At 45.0% G+C, this 17,804-nt stretch overlaps 1 protein-coding gene across 1 annotated transcript in view; it reads left to right on the top strand.

Moving 5' to 3' along the window:
• Positions 1-8,961: 8,961 nt before the first annotated feature.
• RAPGEF6 (Rap guanine nucleotide exchange factor 6) overlaps positions 8,962-17,804 on the top strand; it is a gene marked incomplete at its 3' end in the record, with an annotated part of 101,649 nt that continues 92,806 nt past the window's right edge. The window contains exon 1 of the mRNA XM_082006259.1: positions 8,962-9,239. Coding sequence (XP_081862385.1) covers positions 9,171-9,239 — 69 coding nt within the window. The 5' untranslated portion in view covers positions 8,962-9,170. The remainder of the gene's footprint in view (positions 9,240-17,804) is intronic.

Raw genomic sequence — 17,804 nt, 5'->3', positions numbered from 1 at the left:
TTCAGCTTTCCAGAAAAGTCAAAGTTTGCCGGTTCAAGTTGCGCAGTCATTTCATACGCAGTTATTAAAAATAATATTTCCTTTGACGTTCCTGGTGTCACGGTGTTTCTGGAAGTCCGTGTGCTTCCCACAGGCCTTGCAGCTCTCTGCAGCTCTCTCTCTCGTGTTCCCCTTTCTAATGGCAATGGCAATTCCATTTCGAGATACCGATACCCCGACAGCAGCCGACAGCACCTCTTCAGTATTTCAGACTGGAGAAGGCTTTCATCTCAGCTTTCACCTAGGTGGAATGAAATGCCTAAAAATCGAAAGAAATTGCTTCTGCCTCAATACCATCACTGTTGTCCGACCTGATACATCTATTCCTGATTTTTGAATTCACAGTAGCATAGTAAGAAACCTGCTCTGGGCAAGAGGACTGACTTCCACGCGGGGTGAGTGACTGTAGGTAAGTGGTATTTGTGCGCTTAGGTGGCATCTGGTTTTATTGGGCGGTGCACTGAGCCGCGCACTCGATAACTTGCATCACCGCATGATTCATACGATCATCTGACCTTCATCTAGCTGCTGTTCTGCTTTTATTTCCTTCGCTCCCTACCAGTTACAGTAAGGAAGTTCTTCCTGTGCTTCAGACACAATGCTTCCTTTCATGCAAGGAAGACTGCGAACGGTTGCACTTCTAGCATTTAAAAACCCGACCGGTACGATCATCCACTTGAAAAGCACAGGATGGAGTAGCACTTCCCTCTGCCCTCACGTTTACTCCCCGCCCCACCACACACGCTCCAGGAGTTGCTCTGCGTTACCGCAGCCTCCCCTCCTGGGTGAGGTCCCTCCCCGAGACGCTGCAGACCCTTGGGCTGGGGTGACAGCGTTTGCAGAGGGTCCCTCCCCACCTCGTGTGCCGAAAGGAGAAGCAAGCAGGTCTTCCAGGAGGAGCCCAACTCCACGCGCTGGCTCTTGCCGGTGCTGTACCTGCAGCTGGTGCTGGGCGCCTAGCGAGGCCGCTCCTCCCGGCTCCGCACTCGCGTCCCTCCCCTGCCACGGAGGGAGGACGGCCGGCGCCCCGGGTGTCTTGGCTTTTTGCTGCATGAAGGGAGAAGAAAGTCTGGGGGTGTCTCAGCAGGAGCGTCTCAGCTGTCCGCTGCAGGAGAGCTTCTGGGCTGTGGGGAGAGGCCACCACAGGCTCTGGGACACTGCTGTGAATCGGCATCCCCTGCCATCACACCCACCGTGACACACAATCGCCGCGTGACATTACCAAGGCCGGGGCCTCTGGAAGGAGGGGAGGAAAACCACACCGAGTGGAAGAAGAGTCATCTGCAGATCTCTCTAAAGTTAAAAATAGACAGGATTTTGTCTGCAGAAGACAGTTTGTTCTGTTACGCTGCTGACATCATGTGAGCATGTTGTACGCTTCTGCATTTGAAGACTGAAAGCGACACGCTGAAAACGGGAACTTTCTGGATATTCTGCATGCCTGAGATTTAATGGTTTCAGCGAACCGCCTGATATCATCTCATCCATACGGTTGTGCTTGGGTGGGGGAACTAAACATCTCATTAGCTCTGTAGGGTCATTAGAAGCCGGAGAACAGATCATAAGGAATAATAAAGATGTATGTCATTGTGCAAAGACAGATGATAAAAGCAACCGCCTCTGACACCGAGAGCTTCAACGCGAGGGGACCCAGTTTAACAGCGTGGAGGAGCTGTGCGCTTGCTAACTCACTAATGTCAGTGGGAGCTGTTTATACTCTCTTCATCAGAAAAATCAACCGACAGCATCGAAATGTGACTAAAACCAGAGGATGATACAGGGAATTTTGGCCTACATAACTTTGCGATGAGTTCACCGAGCATTCCTGGCTCCCAGGCCTGAACTGAGTCTACTAAACTGTGCAACATTTCTTCGTAATTAAATTATAGTTTATACACACACACACAGAGAAACACAAACACACAGACACGTATCTTCCTACAAACATACAAAATATATGCATACAGTGGAAAGCTGATGTGATGCTGGCTGAATTGTTGCACTGGTCTCGGCCACGACAGCAATGCTCATGGTTGCAGAGCACCCTGACACTGACACCAGCAGTAAGAATATGGTAAGAACTGCAAGTCTTCCCCAGCCTTGGCCTTGATTCAAATGCTGTAATGGTTCTTGTAGGATTTCACAAACAAGGAGCATGTATTCGGTTGCATAAAGCAGAGAAATAGCATGCCAGGCGTTTATTCACAATTTCTTAACCTAGCTGATTGCTAGTTAAGAAAAAGTCTAGACTGTTGGCCTGTTATTTGGCAGCAGAGAGCTTGTTTATTATTTTTCCACATGCTCAGAGAATTACTCCATTTACTTAAAAAAGGGGGAGGACTGAAATCCTATTTACGCTAATCTTTATCATATTTAAACTGGCTCCTCTCCGTAGGCATGCCCCGTTCTTTTACTAGCTCAACTTTGCCAGCCCAAAGTGTTGTCCACTTACAAATGTCATAGACACACAGAATGGTAATATTGCGTTATGTAAATGTTTGGCTTTTTGCCTCTGAAAACAGCTACTCAGTAGAAAAATACAAACACCATTGCATGTTCTCTCTGGTCACTGTCACAAAATCCCCACCGTCTGTGAAATCATCTTGCAACTTATAGTTGTACAACTTCAAGTGGACGCCAAAAAATTAATGAAGGAGACCAGATTACTGATGGGGAGTTTCCCATGGCAAGAGTGTTCTTTCTTTTCAGTTTTGTTCATTGGGGTTTTTTTTAAGTCTTCATCTTTATCTGTGCCCAGCCCATTCTTTTACCCACCCGCCCCTTTCTAATGGTTTTTGGCATGAGGTTTCCTATGACAAATGAAGATAATCTCGCAGCTAAAGTTCTAACCTGATTATAACAACAAAGAAAATGCAAATGGGGTAGTCACTAGACTCCAGATTGCCTCCTGTCAGGGCAGGTTTTCCCCCACAGCCCCCATCTACAATTTTTTCAGTCTTGGACATCTGTATACTGTTGCTGGATACCTCCAATATCTAGACAGGTCCATATGCTCTTTTAGCTTTTGCCAACAGAGTGCTGGGGCTGGAATCAAATATCTGTAGGTTGTGCGTAGTGAAAATAAAATGGCAGAAGACAGACAAACCATTTGACAAAAGAGCCTGTTTCAGACAGAAAGACAGAGCTGTTCCACTGCGGAGCGTGTGTCTGTTTGGGGCAAGAACTTCCAGCTTTGAGCAAACCAGCTGTTTTTATTTTAGGTGGTATTTTATAACAATTTTGAATGTTTTTGTCAGTTCTTATTCTGTTTTATCAGACACTTCTGATAATGCTGTGCACTATACCGTGCCTGGGGGATGCTGTGGTGGCTTGGCAGGAGTCCTTCCACTCCTGATCCCACTCACTCACATTCAGCAGAGCCTGGTAATTCCGCGGCGGGGTGGCGGCAGGCGCAGGACGGGCAGACAGCCATTCCTCACTTCAGTTGCACCTTTCAAGGCACTCAGCAGCCTGCAAGGGAGAGGAATGCTCTTCTGGATACGTGTCTTTTCACATTGGGACATGGAGGGGAAATGAGGTAGATGAGAACATACATGTAAGCGTCACAGGACAGCCGGTGCTGTTTCAGCATAAATAGCTTTCACTGTCCTCACTGGCAACTTTCAGAGAGTCCGTATCAATGCATGTCTTTGTTTGCATAGAAACTTTAGTAAATGACTCGCAAATAACCTAATTCACTATTTGCTTTAGCAGATTGCTCCTAACTTGAGAAGTAGGACTCCAGAAGGGGTCCAGTACATGACTGGCGGGCATTACCTGACACGATGGCCAGGGCGCGATGTTCCTAGCCCGCTATGCAATTTCAAGCATGGAATATTTGCTATTTCAGCATTTCCACCTACCCTCCTTGAAGCCTTTCCCATGGACGTCCCATAAAGTGGCTTCAGTTGAGAGGAGACTGGTGAGGTGGGTGTTGGTCTCTTCTCCCCAGTAACCAGCGATAGGACAAGAGGAAATGGCCTCAAGTTGCGCCAGGGGAGGTTTAGGTTGGATATTAGGAAAAATGTCTTTACTGAGAGAGTGGTCAGGCATTGGAACAGGCTGCCCAGGGAGGTGGTGGAGTCACCATCACTGGGGGTGCTCAAAAAACATGTAGACGTGGCACTTGGGGACATGGTTTAGTGGGCATGGGGGTGTTGGGTTGATGGTTGGACTTGATGATCTTAAAGGTCTTTTCCAACCTTAGTGATTCTGTGATTCAGTGAGATGTTCCCTTCAGTCAGGAGCTAAGACGTAGGAAATGGTTAATCTCTCCACACTGGAGCTGTGGTTCAGTCTGCTCCAGGGAGCAGCTGGGGCTTGTCGTCCCCCTCTCTTTGCATGTTAATATAATCTTAAGACCTTTCAATCTTAAGGCTGACTGTATTCACAGTACATTCACACCAGCACTCAGCACATTAGAGACCATCAAAGATGTGTGACAGGGAACGTGAAAAGCAAGGAAAATTGCCGCTGAAGGCAAAGCGTAAGTAGAGAAAGCGCCCTATCCCCGCATTTAAAAGTAGTTAGGCCTGCCATTTGTTTCAGTCTTGTTGATTAAGGCTGAAAAATAAGGGTTTGACTGTCACAATGACCTCTGTAATTGCTTATGTCTACATGGCTTTCCAGTTTTACCCTTCAGGAAAAATCTGTACGTGGAAGGAAAGCCATGATAGCCTTCAGTTAAAGATAAGAAAAGAGATGGGGATTTACCTTAAAAAAATTTATTAAGATACAGCAGAAAGCTAAAGATCTCACAATTCGTATGCTTCATTTCTACATTTTACCATTATCCTTTGCACTGAAGCTCTAGGAATATGCACAGTGGGGAACTTTGCCTCAGAAAGAGCAAATTTAGTGGTACAATACAAAATGACCACTTCAGTCTCGCTTTCGATTTTTCAAAAATAATTTGGTATTTCACATTTTCTGGAACATAATTTCAGAAATTGAAATTCTGAGCTGCAAAATGCTGTTTTAGACAGCAATATCTAAAATAAGATCAATGTTCTTATCTGGGTACCTGATCAGTGTTGTGCCATTTGCAAAAATGCAACTTTCCTGCAAAAGGTGCACTTGCACAAAAGTACTAATTACCCAATTTCACCTGCTTTTACTGAACTGTCACAAGGATTTTACTTGGGAAGTTAATCATCAGAATAAGCATATATGGTAAAACAGTCTGAAGAGATCCTTCCCATGGGGGGATCCCAGAACATTTTGTTCTCCTCTGGTCAGGCAGAGAATTAGTTTGTATGTCTTCCTTGCAGCATGTTAACCACATACTTAGCTAGTAGTCGTTGCCAATGATGTGAATGAATCTCTGAAGGCAAATTTTTTTCCAAAGCTAAGAAATCAAAAACAATAGCCTAACAGCCGTATTGGACGATGAGAGGAAGGAAATTGCCAGGCTGTAATAAAACTCACAGGAACAAGCAATATATAGAATACATGAAAATACAAGTAAAAAATATTTCAACGTATGATGATTGTTTATCTTTCCCACTGGGAGAGGTGAGGAAGTTGAGTTTTACCCTGAAGAATCTGGAATGTGCACATGGTGGTGAAAGGCGTGAGATTAAAAGACATCTTTGGGAGTGTCAGTAAACCCAAACAATTGAAGGAACATACCAGGAGGAGGAGATGTACTTCGTGATTTAGCTGATCTTCTCAAATTCACGGATGTTTGAAGCAGAAACATTTAATCTCCTGAGATTGCAACTCATCTGTATAAATAGCAAGACATCTTCGATTCTTATATGTTAGACTACAGATACTGTTATTTTTCAATAAATAAAGAACGATGTGATAAGCAATGACGCTTTTCAGGCAGAGTGACACAATCCAGACAAAAGGGAAGCAAATTTTCCCGTCCGCACAGACAATAGGCATCCTGCTTGGCCACATCCTTTAATCCCAGCCCTGAAATTACTCACTTGTGAAAGCTTCTTAATTGTGTTTAACTACACAGGCTTTACCATGTGGAGACATAGGCTGTAACACCAGTAAGCAGTTAGGATCATGACACTCGTTTCCATTGTTCTCCAGATATTTGGGAAAATAAACCTGACAGCTAAAATAGCCCCTGGAATAATTGCAGCTATTAGAGCCATTACCTACCCAAATTCAGGTATTTTTGGAGTGAGGAAAGTCTTGTTTCATGGGTCAGTTGAACCAAGCAATTAAATTGGAATAGCAGCTTTTGTTCCCATGTCTACCTTACTGCTCGATGTGTGTCTGTTGGCTGATGTACAATAACTAAGATAATTTGTGTGCCAAAGAAAAAGGAATTCTTAGGCTACGAATTTTATTCCCATGTTGAGTGCCCACTTCTGCGTTATTTTGATGGCAGGAACGCTGAACAGCTACAATAGGTGTTAGAATGAGTTACCATTTAAAAAAATGGAATTAGGATTAAATTATTACAGATCCATGAGAACTGTCATAGCACAAATTTCAGTTACATTTTTATTCTAGTCTTCCATTAAGTTTTTTTTTCCAGCCACCTCCACTTGGGGAGTATTGACTAATCTTTTACATGATCTTTAACTATAAGCTGAGCTGATGAAGAAAAATTACTTGATTTGCTATTACATTTCTGGTAAAAAAAAAAAAAAGCAAGCATGAAGGAAAAATAAGAAAAAAATTTCTCCTAATAAAGGATTCATGCTTCAGTTCTTCTCTACTTGATTCTCCTCAATTACTCAGGAGATCTTTTTATATCCGGCTTTTCGACTTGGGCTCCTGGCAGGGAATCTCAGAAGATTCCCACAATACTGGAAATAAGATTTTATGTACTTAAGTTGAAAAAGGATAACATGTTCTGCCAAACAACTTGTACAAACTTCTGACCTTTGGAGCAATACTAGACATGGTATTTGGAAATGTTAATTTTACCATGGAAGTTCAAAACTAAGTAAAAAAAAAATTGTCTTAATAGACTTTACAGGACTGAAACTGTGTCCTTACCTGATTTGTCATTTTTGAGAGCATCTTATCTTGTCTCTCTAGCAGCAGCAGTGCAATGACTTTGTGGTGTTAAGAATAGTTGTTTTTAAGATACGGGCTACCCGTTCCACTGCTGTTGTGCCTGCAATGATACTAGGCACTGCACCAAAAAGGTCTACAGTTGAGGAAATGTCAAATTTCCTCAGATTTTTCTTTGAAGGAAACACTAGAAATATTATAAAACAACTTGGAATGGCCAATAAAGGCCTTCAGTACAACAAAGAATTGTGCCATAAAGGGCAAGTGGTAAAGAGAACGGGAAGGAATAGTTGGAGAAAGGGAAGAAACAAGAACACTCTTGTTTATTAGGAAGGAAAGAGGGGGGGGGGGGAAAAAAAGACAAACACAAGTTGTGTGCCTGCATAGCTTTGATCTCATAAATTTAGAAAATTGGACTTGGTGTAAGGAAGGAAATCTTCCGAGGCGTGTTTGATACGCTGCTGCTGCCCGGTGTCCCTGAGGAGCTGGCGTCTTGGGAACCAGCCCAGCTCCATGTTGTAAAACCCCACAAGGCTTCCGAGCGGCAAAACTGCTGCTTATTTAAGGCTGAGATCCAGATTCGGTAGGTTGGGCTTTGCACCCTGGCGCCCGCCAGGCCTCGGTGGGCAGAGCAGGGCCGGAGCCACGCGCCCGGGGAAGCCCAACCCCACATGTCCGGCCCGAAGCCGAAGGCTTTTAGAAGCTCAAGAATCGAGGTGGTGAATATTCTCCGACTGCAACTGGGAGGAAAAGGTGGGACCGCGCGCAAAGTACGGGAGTAACGGTGAGGAAACGCCAACGCCTGGTGTCATGACAAAAGCGTTCCTGCCCACCGAAACGCTCATTAGAGAAGTATGTCCCATGTGACGTCGAAATGCAGTTAATGCAGAAAATGAGTTATTTCGAGTGCAAAGGTGGAACACAAGGTGCTTTTAGGAGAAACTCGGCGGGTGGCCTGCGGGCAGCAGTCTGTGAGGAAGAAGGAGGCGTGGCGACACCCCGCGTTGGCCGGGCCGCGCTCGAACGACTACCGGCTGCCACTGACCAGCCGCCTGTGCCCCAGACCCCAAAGGGGTCCCCGACGGGTGCCCGCGGGGCCGCCAGGGCCGCCCGCTTCGCTGCACCGGGCCGCGCCCGGCCGCGGGGACCACCCTCCCGCCACACGGCGCGCCCGGCGCCTCCCGCGCAGGGCGCATGCGCCGAGCCCCTCCCAATCCTCGCGAGCCTTCCCTCCGCGCTGCTCTTTGGCACCGCCCTCTCCCCACCCTACCGCAGGCGGGGGGCGGTGCTCGCCCCAGCCCCACCCCTCGTCCTTCTTGCTGATTCTCTGGGTTAAAGAGCCCGCTCTCGCGCTTTTCTGTCTGGGGCGGGGGATGTGCGGTGGGTGAAGGGGGCCGGGACGGCGGTGGTGACTGCTGGCGGCGCGAGGAGGAGAGTGGGCCAAGCTCCGGCTCCGGGCGCGGGGCGAGGCGAAGGAGCCTCTGGCCCCGCGTCGCGAAACTCCTCACCCGCCCGCGCCGCTTTGTGCGGCTCCGGCGGGCGGGAGCCGCTCGGCGTAGGGGCCGAGCGCGCGGGGAGCGGGCGGGCGCAGGGAGTCCCGCTCCGGCCGGTAACTTCCCGCAGCCCGCGCGGACTTCTCCTCACGGCGGGGCCGCGCCGCCGCCTGGGCCCGCGCGATGGGGAGCGGCGCCGGCCGCCGGGGGAACGCGGCGGCGGGAGCCGGCGCCACCCGCCCCGCGCGCCGCTGCTGAGCCGGCAGCCGGAGGCGCCCCGAGCGCCGCGGAGGAGCCGCCCGCCTGGTGAGCAGCCAGCCCGGCAGCGGGCACCGCGCCCGCCCCGGCCCCGGGCCTGCCCGCCGCGCCGGCTCCGCTCCCCTCTCCCGCCTCGGCCTTCGCCTCTCCCGGTCCGGCGGCGGCGTGCGGGGCGGCGCGGCCTCCCCCGGGCCACCGGCGCGGGGAAAGTTTCGGGGCGCGTCCCCGCCCCGCCACGGGGCAGCGGCGAGAGGGGCCGGCCCGGCGCTGCGAGCCCGGGCGGGAGTCTCGGCTGACCGCGGCGCTGCGTTTGGTGTTCCCGGCTCGCCTGGAGGCATCGCCCCCGCCCACCAGTGCTGAGGAGGCACGGGGCTGGGGGAGCAGAGCAGTAGAATGACCTCTCCTGTGGACCCCAGGATTAAACAGGCTTTGCGAAAGAAACCGTCGGAAAGGACTCCGGAGGTAAGCGGGCTGCAGCTCCTTCCCCGCTGGGTCTTTTTACTTTTTTTTTTTTTAATTATTTTTCCTTTGCCTAAATCTGTACGCCGGCAGGCTTGCGGCTCGGTGCGTGGTTCGCGGCGTTCGCCTGCTGCTCCCGGCCAGGCTGGCGCTCGCAAACTTTTTTTTCTAGGTGCAGTCTGGTTATTTACTTATTTCCACTTTGCAAAGCTGGACCTTTGAAGACCGGCACTGTTTTAAGCAGTAACACGCTGAAGATGGACGTGAGATGGTTTATGAACTGCTTCAGGCAGGCTGTAGGAAGAAGAGGTAGATCACTGAAAAGTAAAATTATGCATATTTCAGTGATGCAAAACTTCTGGGAAAAGTCAGCGAGCTGAAAGACTTCGCTTACCTGTACAGTGATGCAGATTTAAACAAAACCAAACTAATTATGCTCCGCAGACTTCATAAAGAGATGTTTCTGCAGTGAGTGGGAGTGTAGAAATGTGGGAGGCCGGTTAGCTACAATAAAACACATTGTCCAATTAACTGCCTTCTCTGTCCCTTCCCCACAAGCTAGTCTGTAATCAGCCATGTATTTTTGAAAATGGTAATGTCATGGAGCGTTAATTTAATAATGGAATATGTTTGATAGTATTTGCATTTCACTGAAAGGCTGTTTGGAGTTTCTTTGCTGACCCTTGCCTTTTTAAACTTCTTTCCCTTACTGTGCTTTTTTTTTTTTTTTGCCCCCTCTTCTTCTCATGTGCTCAAGAATTACTGGTATGAAATGATACACTCTTGAGTTTGTCCTGTTGAGACCGGGAAACATCTGTTCTCCCTTGATACTTCATGGAGAGCAGAATGTCCTGCCTGGTCTTCCTTATAAGTTAATTATCAAAAGGCTACTCGGGGAGAACTGCTGCAGAGAGTGCTTCAGGGAACGTCCTAGCAGGGCAGAGCCCCCAATTCCCTTTCGAGTCAGCCTTGAGGGAGTGAAACACACGTGTTCAATCCCCATGTTTACTTGCCGTGGGGATATCTGGTACATTCCTACTTGTGTCTCTGCTCCCTAAATTAATGATGAGCCAGTCTCTATAAGAGCTGTCCCTCTGTTCTTTCTGTTTTCTTATTTTTATCACTCCCCTCTTGCTTCAGACCTTTCTTTCTCTTCAGCTGTAGTCTTCAGTTCGGAAAATTCCTTTGCTCGTGTGGTTTGCAGTGTTGGGCAACTGGGTTCATCACAGAAGTGTCATTCATGAGCTCGCATACCGTCCTGGCTCGTCATGGGCTTGACTGTGGGCAATAGGTAATCTGGCCTGGCCCAAAACATCTGCCTGCTGCTGCTTCTTGCAATACCAACATCTCATGGCTGTGTAGGGCTTTTTCTTTCTTTTTTTTTTTTTTTTTTAGGCATCCCTTACTCTCCCCCAGCAATTGCCAAGGAATTCTTTAGGATTGTCACCTTATTTTGGCTACGACTGCCTTAAAATAAATACTTTGCTTTACCTTGTAACGTTAAACTGTCAGATACCATGATGTCCAGCTGCATGGGACCATGCTCCTGGGGTCGTGTGGATCTGTGTAGATTCCCATTGCGACTGACATCAGGGTTGCGTGCAGGTTTGAATTTGCCAGGGTATCTCAATTGTAGAAAAACCCCCAACCTAATCTTTGTTAATCTAACTAATAGCACCTCTAAAATGATTTAAAAAAAATAATCTTAATACCTTTGTTAATCTGGCCCTTTTTTGGCAGGCATTTAGAGACACTAAATAGTGAGACTATCCGTGATTAAAGTTAAACATGTACTTAAAACTTGGCAGGATTGGGTCCTCTGTTCTTGTTGCCTGTTGCTGAGTGGATAATTACAGTCAAATCACTTTTGTTTTTTTGGGGTTCTTTTGCTTATATACATTTAGAAACTAACCTGCTTTCAAGAAAAGCACTTCTCCGTTTCAATAGCACGGTGTAGCTGGGGGTCCCGTTTCTGGATCTATACTATCTGTTGGGACACGAAGCAAAAAACCAAGCCTCCCCAGCGTGGCCGTGCTCTGCCAGATTTCCCAGGCATATGCCCTGAGATGTGATGACAGCTGGATATAGGGTGATGAGGGAACGGGAGGAAACAATTGCAATGTAATTTTTCGTTTGTTTGTTTGTTGTTTTTTTTTTTTTTAGATTGTGCTAAGCATCCTGACTTGTCAACTTTTTTCTGTAGGCTGCAAGGCTTAGGTCTGCTTAGCGCGGCCCTTAGGGTCAGACCCCAGTTTCGGGTGTCCCTGCGCAGGCTGTACGAGCTGGTGACTCCTGTCTTGAAGTATCTGGTCGTGCACAGACGAAAAGTGTGGCTTCATTTCTCCCCTCCTACTCTCGTAGAAAGGTATCATCAGCTCCTCCCACATGAAATCAGCTGCGTGGAGCTGCTCGTGCACTTTGACTGCATTTTTATACAGGGAACCCCCTGAAATTCCCCAAACCATGATTGGTATTTTATGATGAGCCAAAGCTGCTTGACCACATGAGCCTCAATCGCTTTCAGTCCCTTTCTGCCCCCCTCTCTATTCCTGATGCTGCAGTTTATAGGAGCAGTTTACCTGGGTATTACAAATTACAGGGTTGGGGCTGCGCTGATTAGTAGCGTGGTCTGGTGCTTCATAACTATCATCTGTACAGCAGTCTCTGGAAAAATACAGATAAAGAATCTACATGTGAAATTTTGCTCATGAGTGGTAAAATTATCCATATGATTTTGTTTTTTAGGACTTTCTCTTGACAAAATGTTTTAATTTGTAAAAGCTAAGAAACTAAGCAAGGAGGTATTAAAATATTTTATAACTTACTTATTTTGGGGAATTATCTAGATGGCTTGCTCAAGTAAAAATCTTAATTCTTGATGCTACAAATATTTTTGTTTGGAAAAAATCCCTGTTAGGGCAAGTTTTCAGTGTTGTGGTAACATTCCAATGTTTGCTAATTGTTAAAGTGTATAAATTATGCATATTAGACATGTACACACTTGATTTTTTTTTTTTTGGTGGTTGTTGCTCAGATATTTCATGTGTTATAATCTTTAATTTATTTGGCGGGGGAATTATTTTGATGAACTGCTAGAGATTGTAGCTAATATTTAATGGTATATACATTTTTATGTTATTTGTTGTTCTGTTACTGCATTTAGAAACTTTCTTTAGTACTACCCAAGTCCGGGAAATATTTTGAAATTTTTTTCCTTTCTTTTTATTTTCTTTTTTCCTTCTGCCGTGGTACATCATAAGATTGTGCAGATACGTGGCGCAAGCTGGCCTTTCTTGTGGAAGGTCTTTCAAAATGTTTGCTTATGGACCGATACCCAAGTACGTGGCAGATTGCCACGCGAGGATGCCAGTCCCCTTCTGCAAAACCTGAGACTTGTTGGTTACGTAGCGTGGCTGCGACTGTGTGCTGACACTGTACATCAACCTGTCTGTCTCCCAGGCTCAGCCTGAAAGCGCAGAATTTGCGAGCGTTCTGTCAGACGTTAGTTTTGATAGCAGATTATCGCGACAAATCATCTCTTCTGTGTGCACTGTCTTGTCAGATAGAGGAAACTTGTGCAGTAATTGGACACTTAAACACTTAAAAAAATCATCTCTATATTTAAACTATAGGATTTCACACACTTATTTAATATTTTAATATCTGCAGTTGTCTTCCAGGGTTATGCTGATGTCCGTGTGGTGGTAAATGTGTATTTATACCTGCAGATCCTCCAGTTCTTGCAGGTCGGAAATAGGGGCTTTACAGACTCCAGCGCAGCGCTTTAGCTTTGTCTCGCGCATCATCCTGCGTGTTTCTTGTGTCACAGGTGGGGACATTGAATTCCTAATTTGGGGATATTTTCATAAAAGGAAATTGTTTGTTCAAAGCAGTAGGAGGGAAGGACGAATGTTTATGCCACCATGTATGCTCTCTTATTAAAGGTTTAATTTGTTGAGGCTCAGAATTCCTTATCAGATCCATACAAAGGTTGTGATGTTAGTCTTTTGAGGAGTGGTTTAATGCCTACCACAGATAACGTCTCAGTGGCTGATAGGACAAAATAGCAAATGAATAGGCTGCTTTTTCTTTTTCTTCTTCCCCCCCCCCCCCCCCCCCCGGTGAGCATGCTGTCTTCCATTTTTAATGGATCCTTTTCCCAACATAGTCTCCTTTTAGTTCTTCATGACTTTGTTCCAGACAGTACTTCCTTTCCGTGGTTCAGAAAGCTTCGCCTTTATTGGACTTCAAAGAATTAGAGTTTATTTTTGTACTCTAAGCTCTTGTATTTTCCTAACTTTGTCTCGTTTCAGTAATTCTCGATTAAATGTTAATTCAACTTTATTTGGCAATACTAACTCCTCCTTCTCTTCCTGTTCCCTTTTTATTAATACAGTGGAAAGAGAAAAAAACCTGGTTTGCACAACTGTGTCATAACAGGGTCTGCTATTTGGAGTGTGTATGTGATGCTTCTTGACGGCTTATATAGAGAGAAATAGATCTGCATGAACCTAAATCATGCACAAATAGTGCATTGATGGGCATTGTAAAATGGCTGTAATAAATAAAATAAATTATTGCTGACAGCATAACAAAGGCACTCTTGTACTGTAGCACAGCTGAGCCAAACAGAGGAGAACATCTGCTTCTTGTTTCCAGAAATAACTGGTATTTTGAAGTGGGTTTTTTCATCTTTTAATAATTTTCTGTAAACTCGGTAGGTGAAACAGGGGATTAGCCTTTGTTAAAATCCATTGTTTCTGTAGTTCACAGTGAGCTTTTAATGTAACAACGGTGGTGCTTTTGGATAGCCATTTAATGTAATCAGAATGGTAGAATCACTACAAAAATCTAGATACTTGCAGTTATCTTAAAGCTGAAAAGAAATTTATATTAAATGAAGTTGCAGATGCTGGTTTGTATTTAATAAAAATTCCTTACTGTTCGTATGTGGGCCTCCAAAACAGGGAAAGAGGAGTGATGGAAACCTGACTCCTGCCATATTTTTCTACTACCTAACTTCTGTCTTGCGTCTTCATTCCCCTTTTTTTTTGTTAGTGATCTATTCTTTAATAGCTGATGCTTTCTAAGGCTTTGTCGTGCGAGCAGCCGTTCTGGGGCTCAACCTGAAGACGACCAGCAGTTGCCTGGTGTGAAATACTCGAGTTTGTTCTGTAGCTCCGTGCTTGGGTGTCTGCCAGAGAGCCTCCCCAAACTGCGTGTCGGAGATGACCTCGCCAGTGCTAGGTAAATTTTATCCCTTACGCTCCGGAGACTGGGTTCCCGCTTCGCGTGTGGCTGTGCTTGGAAGTTGGAAGAGACCTTTAAAGTTGATGTATTGGTTATCATTGGGTTATAACCAGAATGATTGCGGACACGTACTGACATGCCTGCAATTTAATGCTAATAAATTCCTGGCTGGGTTGTTGTGGACCTTATGCAGATTGCCTTTCTGTACTCATGTGACGACAATTATTACATACAGTTACAAAACCATAAAACTTTGTAATATAATTATGAATACTTGATAAGCAGTCCTGTGAAGGCGACAGATAGTTTTATTTTTGTTCTGTATGAATGAAAAAATCAAATGCAGAAAAAAGAAGTTGTTTTATTAGCAAAAATGTTGAGTAACTGCCGCGTTCTCTAAAGACTTGAGAGAGCGTGCACTCCGGTCCTGTGTGCTGCCTCGTTGACACCATATTCTATCAGCATTTCTCTAAGGCTAGGAAAGACCTAGAATTTTGCGGTGTTCTTAAATATTGGATTACTCTCTTTAAATAAGAGAGTTGTAAAACTGTTCTTCTTTTTTTAGCTGTCTGGTAAAATTGAAGTTCAGAACAGTAGTACCTGAGGAGTGACATGATGGATATCATATTGGTGGCTGACAGCTCTTGAGTCTTACTCACAAGCAGAATATAGTTTCTTTGTTAATGAAGCAGATCCTGAAATTCTTTATTACTTTTAATGAAACAGTAATAAACCCTTTCTCTTCCTCCTGTGCTTCCCTGCCACATAGCTTTCAGTTGAAGGTAAAACAAAAACACATTTTTTTCCAAGCTGCTTATTAAATTAATGTACGTAAGCTCGTAATAAATACAGCGTGGACAATCCTGCAGGATTGTCCGACAAGCCTTGGAGCTTTGGGAGAGCTGCGTCTCTTCAGCTGCCAGCTTGATGAGCTAGGAAGATTTTAGTGCTTACATTTTCCTGTATTTTGTCTTGTAAGAGTGCTTTGGGTGGGCAGTTGTCTCTTGTTATTCTATTTTTTAATACAGTGTAGTATCGTGAGTCTTCATCTCGTTTAGACCTGTGGTTTTCCTGTAATAAAAAAAGCCAAGCATGCAAACTCTTGTACTACCTCAGTAAAATGTTTCTTGAGAATTCATTTTCATAAACTTTGTGTTTGCATCTTGTTTTCCGAGATGATCAAGAATTATGGTCTTCGATAGACATGTCTCAATCTTTTCTTCCAAAAGGTCAAAGAAATACTGGTCCATGCATGTTTGCTGGTAGTTGGTCAGTCTTACTAAACATCCCTGGGAAACCAGCGCAGGTAAAATGTGGTGCCCCCCTTCCCGAGACTGGGCAGGGTCAAACCTCTCTTCTGAGAGAATTAAAATTAACCTCCTTTTGCATTATTAATCTGTGGCTGATTGTAGGACTGACTTTGAATTTACAAAGCCTTACTTGAGATGGGTGGAATTTGGCGGTTTTACTGCAGTTGTTCTCATTGCCGTGTGGACATGGGGACATGGCTTTGCGCTTGTGATGCACAGTCCGTTTGCCTGTTTCTTGGCCAGAAGTGCTCAACAACTTGGCATATGTTTTAGTACCCAAATAATTAAGATTATCACTACTTGCAACCTTAAGTACAACACACTTTCTGAAGCTGAAATCAGCCCTAAATTAGTTGCACTTAAATAAAATCCATCTGTTGTTTCAAATGAACTAAAATACAATATTGGAGCATTTACCAGTTTTTAACCAAATGTTAATATATGTAAATATTCAGCTGTAAGAGCTTCAATATCTGTCTTGGGAGGAGTTTTTTGTTTGTTTTTGACCAGTTTTTTTGAGCTTGTTTTCGTTGTACTTTCAGCAGCAAGACTGAATATGGTGCTCATATTAGTCTTTTGGTTATTTATGTCTCGGAGACACAAATAACGTTATGTTGAGCATTGGACAAGGTACCGCGTTCACAGGAGAGAGCTTCAGGTTTGGCTGCTCTGCAGGTGTTGTCTGTCTGGAATACCTGCAAGGAAACTTTGCTAGCGGTTTGCAGAAATAAATATTTTTTCCAGCTCGCTTAACAGTTAAGGCCTGTTAAGTTCAGTCGAATACAGATTGATTCCAACAAAATAAATCAGGTTTCAGGACACTGTTTTAGCTTTGAGTACATATACTGGCTTTACTGAAGTGTCATTGACAAATAGATTTTTCTTAAATTTAGAATCTGTCTAACAAAGTTTCCCTGTTTGAAGAATTTAATACTAAGTAAGTAGAGAAAATAACTTGAATGTTGCTGGTTTGGTGAGGGTTTTTTTGGTTTTAGAGTTGGTATCCATATTAACCCATATTGTGGGTAAGGATATCAAAGACTGTCCTGGAAAGGAGAACTCCGGCAGGAGTGAAAGGAGTAAAAGAATTCAGATGGAAACAGGGAACCACTGTGACTCTTTAAGGTGCCCTGAAGTAGGTGTATGAGTTCTCCTGATTAATTATTCTTGGAAGAGTGTTATGAACCAAAGCGGGTTTAAAAAAAAAAAAAAAAGCCAAAAGCAAACCCACAAAAACACCCCAAAAAAACTATTTTCTTTTTCATCTTTCAGGTGAGGAAATGACAAAGAAAGTAAACTTGTAATAAAAACTCAGAAAAGTAAATTAGACTGAACATTCGTTATTCGTCACCTAAGGCAGTGTTAATAACCTGGGAATGTGCTTACAGTGCTTCCACCTAGTAGCTGTGACTTCACGGTTTCTGATCTCCCTGGCAGCTGAGGTCCAGTCCAGGCTTTTTCACCGGTTAAGTGGATGCCTGGTGCTTACGTCATTGCGATGTGAAGTAACCCACGTTGCTCCTGGACGTGTCGCAGCGATTGGCCTGGTGCGGTGTGGTATAACCGATTATGCTCACACTGGTTTCTAAAGCATCTCCTCTAAATTCGGGGCTGTGTAGGGTTGTTGGGACTGCGTTGATGCCGCTTTCCCCAGCGTGGACAGAGCCTCGGGTTTTTGTCTGCCGTGGCCGCTCGGACCTGCTTCTCCAAACCAAACATCTTGGTCCTCACTGGTATGAAATTCGGCAGATTTTAACTTCTATCTGTGCTGATACAGCTCTGTGGAGGATCTTGACCTCTTTGACCTTGCAAGAGCAGAAGTGTACAGGTGTTGCTTCTGTGACACGTGATGCTTCTTGATTTTGTGTACAGAATTGGAAGGGTTGTTATAAACTGTCTGCCCTGACCCTTTCTTCCTACCTGTTTCGCTCTGCTTGGTAGCCAGCCAGAACCAGCCGAATTTGATGCTTCGTTTTTGACTCCCAACTGCTGCTCTTGGGTCATGACT

The sequence above is a fragment of the Phaethon aethereus genome, assembly GCF_964289735.1.
Source record: "Phaethon aethereus genome assembly, chromosome: 14".
Classification (NCBI taxonomy): Eukaryota; Metazoa; Chordata; class Aves; order Phaethontiformes; family Phaethontidae; genus Phaethon; species Phaethon aethereus.
Note: the sequence above shows the minus strand (reverse complement) of the source record. Positions and strands in the feature narration are given on the sequence as shown.